We start from the raw sequence: 15,401 nt of genomic DNA, 5'->3' as shown, positions 1-15,401 counted from the left end.
CTTGAAACTGAAGCTTGAAAGTTTGAAGTAAGCTATATCAAATGTGTTACATCACATGTAAGCAAGCTGACCATCCAGAATGTATCTATTTTTATGCATGGTAATTTCAGTCCTTTCTGTGGATATTGGTCTTTCTTCATACCATGCAGGAAACAGATTTCAGCTGAAGACAATCTGCACTGGATACACCTACACTGTGAATTAATGCTGTCTTCTCTAACACATATTTATTCTGGCAATTCTGATTTCCTGTAATTTGGGGATCACTTATGAAATTACTTTGATGTTGCAGTTTGCTTAGTATTTTTTATTAGATATAGAGAAGTGACTATGTATGCAGAGCACTTTGAGTTAGAGATAAGAAAAAACCTAAATTTATTTACTCAGTACACAATAAAATAATCATCCGTTTCAGTGAAAGTGAAGCGTACTCATTTGATATTACTTCTCTCTATAATGAAATGTTGACAGAAGAAACGGGGAATCTTTAACTATATTCTAGGGCTATACGATTCATTTTAACAATAAGCAGTTTGCTAAAACAGATCCTTTCTAACAAAACATGATGTAAAATGATTTTTGATAGCAGAGAAGTGAAAGTGATAGGTTAGTAAGCCAATGTTTATCATTTCACCTTGCTATGTTCTCTTCATCATTTACAAAAAGCATCTGAGCAGTAGCGATAAGAAAATTAAAAGTTAAAAAGAAAAAAAAAAAACCCAATGAGGGCATCCCTTAGAATATAAAAACATGGTGAAGCTGTGAAAACACCATATATTCTAGCAGGCTCTTACACTAAGCTACACCTGCAGATGCACTGAGTGTAACTTGTGACATTTTGAAACAGTGGATACAGTGGCCCATGGAAAATTCCTTTTTCTGTTTTATACGGACCGTGATTCAACAACATTATCTCATAGCAGAATGGAGCAGGTAGGAAGAGTTTATCAGCATACACAAAGCTCATGGCATAAGCTTTATAATCATTATTCCTTTGCTGAGATGTACACCATTTTATTTATAGCTGAGCCGAAACATCTTACAGTAGACCCAGAGAAATCAGATCAATATTGTGCTAATTTGCTTTTTGAAAGAGAAATAGAAGCAGTCAAAAGGAGAACTTTGGTCTTGAGGTAGAAGGTTCTACGTGAAAAATGCATTACTATTGACTATAGTAATGAACATTTTAATCTTTTACCTGCACTAAACTCTGATGGCCATCAAACATTATTAAGCAATGAGAAAAATCATACTACTTATAAGACCTCTGTCAATTTGAACATATCCAGTTCTGTACTCCCAAAACAGGTGGGTGATCAGATCTCTTACATCCTATAAAACACAGCAGAGCTCCTATTGAAGGATATTGGGTGGAAAACAAAACAAAAGAAACTAAAGCAGAAAGGGAAAGGTGGCAAATCTGTTCCTGCTTCCTTCCAATCTGTCTAATGGGAATGGTAAGACTATAGTTGGGTATGGGACCACACACAAAGGACTCCAAATTATACACTCAGAGTACTCTAGCATCAAGATTAATGGTACTGATGGCTGTTCAGATGGACAGTCTATGCTTTAAGCTGAACTTGGTAGTGAGAAAGCCCTTAGAAGCAGAAAGAACTGTAACAGAGAAGCTTTCTTCTTCCTTCTGGACATCTCCATAATTCCAATTCAGTGAGACTACCTGGGGTTGAGGAAATAAATTTTCAATGATTTTTCATCAAGACTACCAGGCAGTCAACTACTCCGTACTCCATAACTTGTTATTTGCAAAACAAACAACATTCATCTAGACGTTCGGTCCAGAATGGTTTACAAAAATTCCCTTCTATACAAAATAATTAATCAATGAGAGATCAGAGCTGTTACCAATGTCTTAGACTCCCCCACTGATGATATTTATTAGTTGAAAGTGCCCACTAATCATATGATGGGGAAGTTGAGTATAGCAGGCCACATCTTTTTGTGACCTTTGATCAAAGGAGTCCCTGCTGTTCCCAGCAGTGGTCTCAGTCTGTTTGGAAAGAAACAGTAAGTGAGGCCCACCCACCATAAACTTAAAACAGTTTTTCAAGAAAAATCAAGTGGATTAATGTCGGTGTTAAAGAAATGTACATTTTCAAATGGTGCTGGATTATTAAAGCTTCTAGACTAATGAGACTTGAAATAAGAAATTTTACAGCAATTAAATTTCAGCCTAGTCAGTAAAAACAACTGTTATAACCTTGCAGAAGCAACACATCATTCACTCTATTTTCTGTGTTTACACACTAAAATGTAGGGGTTTTTAAAGCTTGACTCACAAACAGTAGGTGCAGTTTTTCAGTCTGTGATGCCAGTTTCCCTGGTGAAAGGCTAGAATCTCTTAGGTTAGGTGTACAAAAGCCTAGGAAACCAGAAAAAAAGAAAGTTTCCTTCTCTCTGGGTGATTTTTCCTTTAGAGTCAGCAAAATCAGGGCTGCCTATTGTTCTCTGAATATTTTATAGACTCATCTGGTTTTTGCTGAATCTTAGTGGAAGTGATACAGTAAGAAATAAACAATAAGGGTTTGTCCTGTCCTTATGTTCCAAATATTCCCCTGCTTCTAGGGTGAATCCTTAAAGGCACGTGAATATGCCTAGAATAACCATAGGTGTTTTAGGTTTGTGTAGAAGAGCACAGTACAGATCAAAACAAGGGAAGGTGTTTTTTTTTTCAGCTAGACACATAGTCCTCAGAATTATATTGGTAGGATGAGATATAGATAAAATTTATATGGACAAATACATTCTGTAGGTAAAGTAACGGAAGTTAATAATGAAATAGCAAAACAGTATCTAATTCACAACTGCAATAATTTTATTATTTTCAAACATGATAGACTCCTACAAATATACTTTCCAAAGACATTGCTATTACATGGTTAAATAACTATTAATCAGAATGAAAACTGGAAGTATAAAAATTGCATGTATAATTAATGCTTTTTGGATTTTTGGTAGGTAAGTAGGTAATTCTTCTCTGCCAGGTAACTAAACTAAAAAATAAAAAATTAAAAAAAATTAGATGTGGTTAAGATGTCTTTGTAGATTACTATATTACTCTGCATATTCAGTCTAGCTTGGTAGACCCTGGATTGTACGGAGAGACATACATCCATACAAAGCTTTTCCTCAGCTGCAGCCATGGAGATTTTACTAGCAAATCATCAGCAAAGGCCAGCAGAGTCTTTTTTCATTTTTTCAGGTATATGGCAGAATATTATCATGAAAATATGCCATTGTTCGTATTTTAGACTGGATATATAGTTTTGTTCTCTATTGCTGTTCATATTGATTGTATTCTGAGAACTATATTCCCTTATAAAAATGAAGTCTATGATTTATTATCAGGTAATATTAGGGATCAGGTAATATTAGGGATCAGTTACTGCTGTTCACTGATTTCTTGACCTGCATGCCTATACCTGTATTTGCATCACCTTAGCTATTTTGTTTGCTCTGAGGAAAGGGAAAAAAAATTCCTCAGGAAGCTTCATCCTTTGTACACTGTCACCAGGTATATCACTGAACAATCACTCCTCTCATTACTGGCAATAAAAAAATCTCAAGTGTCCTCATTTTTCCATAGAGTGAAAATATAGATTTGAAATAAATTTCACATATAAAAAGGGCAGAGTGATAAGAATACAAAGCTTCTGAGGTATAAGCCACATTTTGCACTTTTCTGTGATGATTTCATCCAACTTAGCTTGCTTGAAAAGAAAAAGAATGTGTGCTGAAGTCTTAGATCTTTGACTGAAAAATGGTTTAATCGGGAAAAAGTTTTCAAAGGCACAGATGGAAATCTGTAGCCACTTCCATTGACTTACTGCTTTGCTTTTAAAGCACTGCTTGTAGCATTCAGATGCTATCTGGTTTGGGGAAAGTTGAGGCTTCAAGTCTCTTGGGTACAAATATCTACAAGGCATGAGATGACTGGTAAAATAGGGACCAAGTTCAAGTCCGACACTTTTCTGAAAGTTGGTAGGCTTGCATCAGTTTGCTTTCCTCCTGTCGGTGAGGATACTCACTTGCTAATATATGCTGATGCCCAGGTCATTAAATATTTACTGATAAAAGTAACAAATATAAGCTCTTTTTAAGCAGAAATATTGCTGATTATGTTAACTGTAGTGTGGTTGTTTATTTACAGAGATGAAAACCTCTTTTAAATGATATTTTTTTTTTATTTTATCTTGCAATGACTATCTACTTTGACATATTTGTAAATGAAGGCTATTTTGTTTTCCTGAGAAAAAGCAGCCAAGAAGTTCCATAATCAATCTGTTATAATATCCAGAATCAACAATTCAGCACATGAACTTGTCACCATATATCACTTACTGGAGCTACAGTGTATCAGTTGAATGATGTCAATGTGTTTGTGAGCTGGTAGGAAATGGATTTTGTATAGAGGGATTTGTTCAAATGTAAAATGATATACTTTTCACCTTGAGAAAAAAGGACAAAACATTATATATATATATATGATTACTTTTTTCACTTATGGAAACTTCATTTACTCCTTGTCTTTTGATCCCAAAAATCTTTTACATTTTCTCAAGATTTTAATGCCTGCCTTTCTCAAACAGATGAAAAATCAAAGCAGAGTATTTGCAGAATATGAGTCTCGATTAGACTGTTTGAGTATGGGAGGTGTATATTTGTGACCACATAATGTGCACGCAATACATAATCACAGATCACATCTCTAGCATCAAGAGTTTAACATACTTGATATGTCCTTTCATTGTTTTAAAGGACAAGTAAATACTTTTATTCTTAAACAATTCTGTTTATCTGTGTTTTCAGCTAATTCAAAGCATCAGTGCAGTGGATCAAGATGACTCAGCAGAAGGTCACCATTTTTACTTCTCATTGGCTCAGGACGCCACAAACAACTCACGTTTTACTGTTAAAGATAATCAAGGTGGTGTCATTCATGTAGCTCTTTAAGACCTTCCTAATAAAAGATGCATGCTTCTAGTGGTCCTCACATCACCAATTTTACAAAAATTTCCACTTAAATAGAAATTGTTGCTATAAGATATGAACATGTCATGAGGTGTATTTCAAAACAATAATTCAGTAATACTAAAAAGTTTATTTTCCTTTTTCAGCCAAGTGACATAAACAGCAAAAGACAGTTTTATTTCAAGGAAAGAAAAAATACTGAGATGAAAAATACACTGGTATTCCTTAAAATTTATTTCCTTAATGTAGGATATGGTGGGAAATACCAACTTTCTTGTTAAAATTACCTATTTGCCTAAGAAACAAAATTACCAGAAAGAGAAGATTGCTGTTAATACAAGTCTGTTACTTCATCGCTTCAGCAAGACCAAAATTATAAACACAGATAAATACAAATATAATCTTATTTCCTAATATATTTTAAACTGAATATGCTGATTAATTATGACATCATAAAATGTCTTCTATACGTATTTTAATGTTATTCAGAACTGATACTGATTGAGACTCTTACAAAGAGTGATATAGAGGGATATCAAGCAAAACCAGCCTGAGGTGAAAACGTAAGTGCAGTATCTGATGGAATTGAAGGGAGGATGGCTGCTTAGAGTCAGTCCACTGAGACTACAAAGAAGAGTTTCTTCACACTCAGCTAAAGTACACATTGCTTTTATTGACTTTGCTAATTATTTGAATGTTCTGGCTAGGTGAATAAATCAATGGAAATAAGTTTTGGAAAGTTCAGACTATGTTAAACATCAAACTACTTCTCTCAATATCACCAAAGTTAAAGTTAGTGTATTAATATGTGTTTCAATTCCCAGCTTCATTAACCGCCCAGTCAGTGCCAGGAAGAGATAACTTATTACATTAAGATCAAACTGTGTACAGGCCGCAAGCCTTTCCCACCTATGCTCATTCTGCACACGTCTGAGCAGAGCCACGCACAAGGCAATACATCCAGTTCCTTTTGGTGGCTATTGATGGGAAAAAAAAAAACCTAACCCATCTTTTATAACACGGTAGGGTCAGCCCTCAGTCTCTCCCTTCCTGTTGCATTTTGTGGAAATGGCTGGGTGAATTGGGATAGTCCGAGGCAAAAGCAAAAGTGAGACTACAGATCTGGAGCATTTTATCTCAGTTATCTTCTGAATTATGACAGAAACCTAGAAGAACTTAAATGTGTGGTAGTTAACTTCACTAGACTGGATAGATGTATCATACAGATAATGGTAGAAATGCTTTTTTTTTTTTTTTTCTGTGTACATCTATGCATACATGCAGTAATTCACCCTGCCATGGTAAAAAATTCTGACATGTAAACATTTATAGATGTTTCTTCTTTCCATTATACACAGGTTTAGATGGGCTAATTTGTTTTGCAGCAAGCTAAGTTTCAGATTTGAATTAGTTGATATGCAGCAGGAGCTGAACTTAAGCTGCCTACTGGGTTTTATACAGAACTGATTTCTAAACACTAATAGTTAAATACAAAGCACGGGGAGAGCCTCTAGCAACTTTTCCCTAATTTAGACAGTAAGAGCTCAGCTAGCTCCAGTTTTTGAGTCAGGGAAAGAAATAAAAGACTATTTTAGTGGAGTTTTTTCTTGCTTTCTCTTCTTTCCCTTGCCACCTGCTTTCTCTGTGTCCTGCCAGACACACTTTGGAAGCCTTTTGATTGGTAAACTGTCTATATTTCATCTGTGAACTGCTGGATTGGTAGCAACTGGTTACATGGAACCGTTTTAAGAACCAATTAGTTAGTCTGAGCAGGTGTCAGGTACTGAACATGGTGGGATTTTTCTTAGCTCTGAACATTAAAAACAGAGCTCCTAGGTCGAATTTTATTATTGCCCCTGGAATACATATGTCAAAAATAAATGCAATTATTCACGATTGATACAAAAAAACCACCACATGTCAATGCCTGGTTTTACTATTTTAACTTTGTTAATATGTATCTTTGCACAGTACCATTGTTTTTAAATAGGTCAGATTCCACTGGAGTTTTATTGTTGTTATTAAAAAGTGATAAATGCGTATCATGCATAATAATTTGTCTTCTAGATAACACAGCTGGAATTTTCACAGCAAAAAGTGGCTTCAGGAGGCAAGAGCAGTTTTCTTTCTACTTGCCAATCTTAATTCTGGATAATGGAACACCGCCACTGACAAGCACAAATACTCTCACTATCACTGTCTGCGACTGTGACACCGAAGTTAACACCTTCTACTGTCGATACGGAGCTTTCATGTATGCCATGGGTCTCAGCACAGAAGCTTTAGTTGCTGTGTTGGCTTGCATACTAACACTCCTAGGTAAGTATGAGTGAGAGAAGTGACTTTGTTTCCTTTTACAGTAGGCTTGATTAAGTGACAAAGATGTTCCCTTGGCTGGAAGCCTGGAAGTACTGTGCTATTGAGAAAAATGCAATAAGGCAAATGTTTCATTTCTCTTCCGTTTTCTTGACTATAATTCCTCCCCCCCAGTTTTCAGTACAATTTGATTTCCAACACAATGTCCTAAAAGTTGGCTTTAGTTGAGTCACAGTCCTACTTGTCTGTATTTGTCCAAAGTCTGTACTGAGCTCAGGTAAAGCTGAAGACAGCACTACACAAGGAAATTGGCTAGTATAAGAATACATTAGAAGGAGCAGTACCCTACTTATTCTGCCTTAGGTATGCCATATGTAGAGCTAAGATCAACACAAAATAATAAAAGCAGAAGAGAACTCGATAGTCTCAGAAAGCAACTCCAGAAACAAACAGGAAGTTCCTCTGTCAATTAATAAGGTTGCAACTCCAGACAGCCTTTTCTCCAAATGTTGGGCATCTACTTTTTCCTCTCATGGGACACCAAATTAACCTCCATTACATTCGGGAGCTTGTGGATGTGAAAAGTGGGTTTGAGAGTGTTTTAAATGCACAGGAGTTGTGCTTGTACCTCTGCAAAGGGTCATGCATAGCTGGCACATGGCACTCAAAACCACACCAGCCACCCAAGGCTGGCTGTTCCTGCTGCACTGCATGGGGTTATGGCTGCTGCAAGATGTATTGGAATGACAACACTCAGGGAAACAACTTCTTCACCTGGTGAAGCATATAGCAGTCGGTGCTAAAACGCGTTTCCTTTTTTTCAGCAAAAGGATATTCCTGCAGTGTTCAATGAGTGATTTGATGACACTGACACATTGTAACAGCAGGCACACTGTACTAATCATTCTCCAAAGGCTAAATATCCATCCTGAAACTCTGTACCTGTCTAGTTATTGAGGTTAAGGTATGATAGCTTCTGAGGCCAGGAAAGAAAGAGAAGTGATAGAGCTGGGTAGGTTTGTTTTCCAAGGCAAAATGACTGACCTTATGGCTTGGTCACTGATGGTGGTCACAGGCCTCAAGACCAAATTCAAGCTGATGCCAGCAAAGCAACAGGGAAAGACTTCCAAATCCCTGTTACCTGTGTAATAATATGGCATATCCATATTATGCCATATAGAAGTATATTTCATAAAACATCATATCTAAAAATACCACAAAACAATTGATGGCTTATGTTAGTAAAACCATTTTTCCACTAGTGAAACTACAAACAAACAACTCCAAAGTAAGAAAATGAAGATAGAATCAGGATTTCACTAAGCAGTGTGATATCAAATCATCATTATAAATTGTGCAAACCTAACATAAATTGGTTTTCAACAAAATTCTAAAAAAAAAAAAAAGGAAAAAAATAATCAGAATCAAAACAAGAAAACTGCAGCATAATATCTAGCTACACAAATATAATGTCCAGAAAGAAAGAAGTAATAATAACAGAAATTACATTGCCTTGAGAAACAAAAACTTTCACTGAAAATTATTGCCTCAATGTATTTGTTAATGAGAGCAAATACAATAGTAATATTTTTAAACTCCTATATCACTAACAGAAATACAAACCAATTTTAAGTAAACCCATTTTTTTTGCCATATGAAGGATATCTAGGTAAAGAACATTCTTTTTTCTACCCTCATTATACAATATGACCTCTACCAGTCTATAATATAGTCGGGGTTTGCTACAGGCCACAAGACCAGGAAGACCAAGCTGGTGAGGCCCTCCATAGACAGATAGGAGCAGCCTCACGCTCACAAGCCCTGGTCCTCATGGGGGACTTCAACTACCCTGACATCTGTTGGAGGGACAACATGGCAGGGCATAAGCAATCTGGGAGGTTCCTGGAATGCGTCGATGATGGCTTCCTTCCCCAAGTGGTAGAAGAGCCAACGGGGAGAGGTGCTATGCTGGACCTTGTTCTCACCAACAAGGAGGGGCTGGTGGGGAATGTGAAGCTCAAGGGCAGCCTGGGCTGCAGTGACCATGAAATGGTGGAGTTCAAGATCCTTAGGGCACTGAGGAGGGCGCACAGCAAGCTCACTCCCCTGGACTTCAGGAAAGCAGACTTTGGCCTCTTCAGGGATCTGCTTAACAAAGTGCCATGGGACAAAGCCCTGGAGGGAAGAGGGGCCCAAGAAAGCTGGGTAATATTCAAGGATCACCTCCTTCAAGCTCAGGAGTGATGCATCCCAACAAAGAGGAAGTCAGGCAAAAATGCTAGGAGGCCTGCATGGATGAACAAGGAGCCCCTGGACAAACTCAAACACAAAAAGGAAGCCTACAGAGGGTGGAAGCAAGGACAGGTAGCCTGGGAAGAATACAGAGAAATTATTCGAGCAGCCAGGGATCGGGTTAGGAAAGCTAAAGCCCTGATAGAACTAAATCTGAAGGCAGTTGGCGTTGTTCAGCCAGAAGAGAAGGCTCCGGGGGGACATTATAGCAGCCTTCAGTACCTGAAGGGGGCTTACAAGAAAGCTGGAGTGGGATATTTTACAAGGGCATGTAGTGATGGGACAAGGGGTAATGACTTTAAACTGAAAGAGGGTAGATTTAGATTCGATATAAAGAAGAAATTCTTCACTATGTGAGTGGTGAGGCACTGGAACAGGTTACCCAGAGAGGTGGTAGATGTCCCATGCCTGGAAGTGTTCAAGACCAGATGGGGCATTGAGCAACCTGGTCTAGTGGAAGGTGTCCCTGCCCATGGCAGTTCCAGAGATTGGAACCAGATGATCTTTAAGGTCCCTTCCAACCCAAACCATTCTATGATTCTATGATTCTATAAATAACAGCATACAACACTAAGCATATCATCATTAACTACAAGAAAGCTGAGGCCTGAAAATGAAGGCTTGCAGCTCTATTCTGATGCTGTATTTTGATCTGCCATAGTAGCAACAGAAGACAAGAAAGACAAGTCCAATGAAGCTAATGGAACTATTTTGACTTTACACCAGTGAAAAAAAGAAATTTAACAAGTTAAAAATTACCCATATTCTTCATTCTGTCCACAAGGTTATGGCTTATTTTTCTTAGCATAAGGAATATAAACTGGCTTTAATTATTTCCTGTTCCTCCTGACTGAATCTCTTGGTGAGAACTTACTGAAATTTCTCCTCAAATGGAACCCTATGATTTAGTCCCACAGTTAAATGAGTTGCCCAGAAACAGCACGTGTACCTGTTAATTATGAATCAGCATCTTCACATGGTTTTGGGCTCTCAAAATTAGGTGACATGCAGGAAACTGCAGAAACAGAATGGCATACAAAAAATACACATTTTTATTTATCCCTACAAACACATTGAATAGATAGGGCAAGGATGAGAACAATGGAAAGGTACCTCATAATTATTATGTCTAGATGGGAGTACTGCTGGCCAGGCACTAGCCATTTCTTGACTACATAGCAAAGTCCAGGGATACATTAGTTCCCTTACTTCCACCTCCTGGTTTCCAACAGAGAAAACAGGAACATACGATTGGATTTGTAGTTTCTAGACTTGCCTGCACTCCCAGAGTCACCTTATTTAAATCTTAGCTTTCCTTGTCCCAGGCAATCTTCAGTAGTGGCACTGGAAAGCAGTTCCCCTGACTGAAGTCCCTACCTTAGACCCGACAGTCAGTGTGAGCTTACAAGAAGGCCAGTGCGCTTTTTAAGTTTTCTTTGATTGTTGCAGGATATCTGAACCTGGTCACTTTGTGTTATGCACTTAAGGGACTGAGGATCAGGCAAACTATATCACTGCATTATCCAGGCCATCAGTGAAATTATTCATCAAGGTCCTCTCTCCAGATGGAATAAAGCCTTGGTGTTTACTGGGCCTATGCATATCACAAAAGTCAAAGCAGGGATATAGATAAATATATTAATCAGAAAGAAAAAGAAACTAATCTACCACACTCTTTACAGACACGCATATTTTAAATGCATTAAATCTTTGAATGTATTTTTGTGATTATTTAAAATGAAATAATAAAAGGTTCTATGCATAATATGTTTGCCACTTATATCTGAAACCTAAAGGTTCTTTTTTTTTTGTTTTCCTGTATCATCATGTATACCATTAGAAAAGTTTACCATGCAAAGGGTTTGGAGAGTTGAAACTACCTGGGTTTTGTAAATATATAACAACATTGTAGAAATTCTTGTTTCCAGTGCTTTCAAGTTTGGTGTTGGCATCTCCCAATCAAATGAAATAGTATACAGCAAATATGTAGAAATAAAGAACCACTTCAGGTCCTTCATATCCCTAAGTGAGGTAAAATCCTGTCATTGTTGGTAGTTGTATCATGTTAACATCCTGAGTAAAAAATTACAGACCATGAACTGCTTACTTATTAAATAGAACTGCAGTAAGATTTAGTTAAAAACTGAAATCACTAATTTCTGTGAAAGTCATAGACTATTTCAAAGGGATCATTCAGCTAAAAATGAAATGAGGTAGGATTAAAAAATAATGCTTTAAAATATAATTTAAAAAATCTTTCATATATGAGAGAAACAAGCTGCTCTGATTCATAGGCCTGGGTAGTAAGTACTGCTACAACATCACACAAAATTTAGTGATAGCCTTCAAATTTCCAAACCAGCATAACAGAAGTAATTGAACCACACCCTGCATAGTCTATGGAACTGAATGATTCAACCAACTGAGGAGGATATCTTGCTCATTGCCTCATTTTTCTTTGATCTTCCTGGGGCTTTGATCTGAGAGGGAGTGAAAGAGTAAGAATTGAAATTCTGAATGTGAAATTGATATATTATGTGATAAACCAAAGCAGTTTCAAAAAGCATAACCTGTGTTTCCATCAGTTTCAAACTCCCATCTACCAAAAGAACTGCTCCATTTCATTCACCTATTTTATAAGTCCCTTTGTAGCCATTTTCCCACCACATACTATGCTCATCTCAAAACCATAAAATCCATAAAAATTACAGCTCTATAAATTTGTTAAGATAGCTCCACTTTGCAATAAAATTGATATTAAGAAATGTTATCATTTTTTTAAGTCTTTCCAAGCACATTTGAAGTCTCTCATTCTGTTTTTTCTCTTCTCTTCTCTTCTCTTCTCTCTTCTCTTCTCTTCTCTTCTCTTCTCTTCTCTTCTCTTCTCTTCTTCTCTTCTCTTCTCTTCTCTTTCTTCTCTCTCTTTCTCTTCTCTTCTCTTCTCTTCTCTCTCTCTCCTCTCCTCTCCTCTCCTCTCCTCTCCTCTCCTCTCCTCTCCTCTCCTCTCCTCTCCTCTCCTCTCCTCTCCTCTCCTCTCCTCTCCTCTCCTCTCCTCTCCTCTCCTCTCCTCTCCTCTCCTCTCCTCTCCTCTCCTCTCCTCTCCTCTCCTCTCCTCTCCTCTCCTCTCCTCTTCCTCTCTCTTCTCTTTCTCTTCTCTTCTCTTCTCTTCTCTCTCCTCCTCCCCTCCCCTCCCCTCCCCTCCCCTCCCCTCCCCTCCCCTCCCTCTCCCCTCCCTCCCCTCCCCTCCCCTCCTCCCCTTCCCTCCCCTCTCCTCCCCTCCCCTCCCCTCCCTCCCCTCCCCTCCCCTCCCCTCCCCTCCCCTCCCCTCCCCTCTCCTCTCCTTTCCCTCTTCCTTTCCTTTCCTTTCCTTTCCTTTCCTTTCCTTTCCTTTCCTTTCCTTTCCTTTCCTTTCCTTTCCTTTCCTTTCCTTTCCTTTCCTTTCCTTTCCTTTCCTTTCCTTTCCTTTCCTTTCCTTTCCTTTCCTTTCCTTTCCTTTCCTTTCCTTTCCTTTCCTTCCCATCAGTGTTCTTTTTGGCAGTTGTAGCCATAAGGCAGCAGAGGAAGAAGTCTCCCTTTTCAGAGAAAATGGAAGAATTCAGAGAGAATATTGTCAGGTATGACGATGAAGGAGGTGGCGAGGAGGACACAGAAGCCTTTGATATTTCAGCACTGAGGACCCACACTGTCATGCGAACGCACAAACCTCGGAAGAAGGTCACCACAGAAATCCACAGCCTCTACAGACAGTCTCTGCAGGTTGGCCCTGACAGCGCAATCTTCAGGCAATTCATTTCAGAAAAGCTTGAAGAAGCAAATACAGATCCTAGTGCTCCTCCATATGACTCCCTTCAGACCTATGCATTCGAGGGGACTGGCTCTTTGGCAGGATCCCTCAGCTCTTTAGGTTCAAACATGTCAGACATGGATCAAAGTTATGACTACCTTGCAGACTGGGGACCTCAATTTAAAAAGCTTGCAGGCATGTACACTTCCCACAGAAGTGTGGGGGATTAGTTACTCTTTGGTTTGCTGTTTTATTTTCCTAAATCTCAGCAACCAAAAATAACTGTGGATTTTTAAAAAGGAGATCATCCCACATTTAAGCATGAAAATAAACCCCCCTTTTTTTTTTTATCTGGAAAGTCTTGGATGTAGAGGTCTTTTGAAAAAATCACACCAGGCGTGTCATGAGGTGAGGGGATGGAGACTCCCGTTTGAAAATCTTGTGGCTATTTAGGTGCCCGAATGCAAACTGTGCTGCTTTGGATATCTAAGCTTCCTTCTAGGTACTGAAAACCTGGGTCCTGCAAGTACAAAAGGAGGAGTAGAAGCCATAAACGAATATTGTAAATATTTTGTCATCCATAAGCTTTAAACTGTTTCCAAAGTTAAGACAGACTTTTGCTGTTGCAGTTGAATATATTCATTAACCAAAGTTACACATGCATATTTGTATAACACTTCATTATATAAATACACTTGTGTGAAAAAAGTAGACCCTAGATAGTCTAATACAACTGTCAGAAGCGCTCACAGAATCATCTATTTATTATTCTTAGGATGATAAAACTAAAACAAATGTCTTTTTCTATCAGTGTAAAAATAAAGACCTATTACAACATCAGCAAGTATTTACTGCCATTTTAGTTTTTAATGGAGCTATTGGAAAATGTATAAACCAATACTTAATTTAGCAAATAAGAAAACAAAAAAAAGTCAGTTCAAGTTAGAATTAATATTCAACACAAATACTGCAATCAACCACATTATACATTACTGTACTTAGAACAAAATGCTATCCAAATGCAGGCATTTTTCCTTTTAAGGAAGTTAAAGAGTTTAAAGGATGACTGATTTACCAGCATAGATTTATTTTTTTATTATGGAATATAAAATTATCTGCAGTAGTCAGTTTTATAACAATATTAAAAATCTTTAAAATGCTAAGCTGATGGTTTTAAAACTTTATGTATAACATTAGATAATAAGATAATAAAATGCTTTAATGTTTATCCACTACTGAAAACGATCCTGAATCATTCTGCGAGACTCAAGTCAGACTTCAAAATTAATTTTGCACTGTATTTTTTTCAAACATTCCTTAATGAACATAAAATTGTCTCAGAATATTTCTTTATTCTTACTTATACCACTACTGTCATGGTTTAACCTCAGGTGGCAACTGAGCACCACACAGCCCCTCGCTCACTCCCCCCACACCCCGGTGGGATGGGGAAGAGAATTGGAAGAGTAGAAGTGAAAAACTTGTGGGTTGAGATAAAAACAGTTTAATAACTAAAATAAAATAATAATAATGTAATAATAATAATAATAATACACAAAGCAAGTTATGCACAGTGCAATTGCTCACCACCCGCTGACCGATGCCCAGCCAGTCCCCGAGCAGTGGCCCCCCCGGCCAGCTTTCCCCAGTTTATGTGCTGAGCATGACGTCACATGGTATGGAATGTCCCTTGGGCCAGTTTGGCTGTGCCCCCTCCCAGCTTCTTGTGCACCTCCAGCCTTCTCAGTCGGCAGAGCATGGGAAGCTGAAAAGTCCTTGGCTAGTGTAAGCACTACTTAGCCACAACTAAAACATCGGTGTGTTATCAACTTTGTTCTCATCCTAAATCCAAAACACAGCACTGTACCAGCTACTAGGAAGGAAATTAACTCTATCCCTGCCGAAACCAGGACAACTACCCAGTAACAATTTTGGATCTGAGGGTCATCAAATATATTCAAAATGGTCTGTCTGGAAAAAGCAACCTGTCTGTTTTTTATTCACCTCTCTTCCATCA

The 15,401-nt window shown here is 38.0% G+C and overlaps 1 protein-coding gene across 3 annotated transcripts in view; it reads left to right on the top strand.

The window, feature by feature from the left end:
• CDH19 (cadherin 19) overlaps positions 1-15,042 on the top strand; it is a 124,313-nt gene extending 109,271 nt beyond the window's left edge. For all 3 annotated transcript variants that reach the window (XM_076330051.1, XM_076330049.1, XM_076330050.1), the window contains 3 exons: positions 4,831-4,948; positions 7,060-7,311; positions 13,124-15,042. In XM_076330051.1, the coding sequence (XP_076186166.1) occupies positions 4,831-4,948; positions 7,060-7,311; positions 13,124-13,614 (861 nt within the window). In that variant the 3' untranslated portion in view covers positions 13,615-15,042. The remainder of the gene's footprint in view (positions 1-4,830; positions 4,949-7,059; positions 7,312-13,123) is intronic.
• Positions 15,043-15,401: the final 359 nt, after the last annotated feature.

This window comes from Aptenodytes patagonicus, chromosome 2 (genome assembly GCF_965638725.1).
Source record: "Aptenodytes patagonicus chromosome 2, bAptPat1.pri.cur, whole genome shotgun sequence".
Taxonomy (NCBI): Eukaryota; Metazoa; Chordata; class Aves; order Sphenisciformes; family Spheniscidae; genus Aptenodytes; species Aptenodytes patagonicus.
This window is presented reverse-complemented; position numbering and strand designations above follow the sequence as displayed.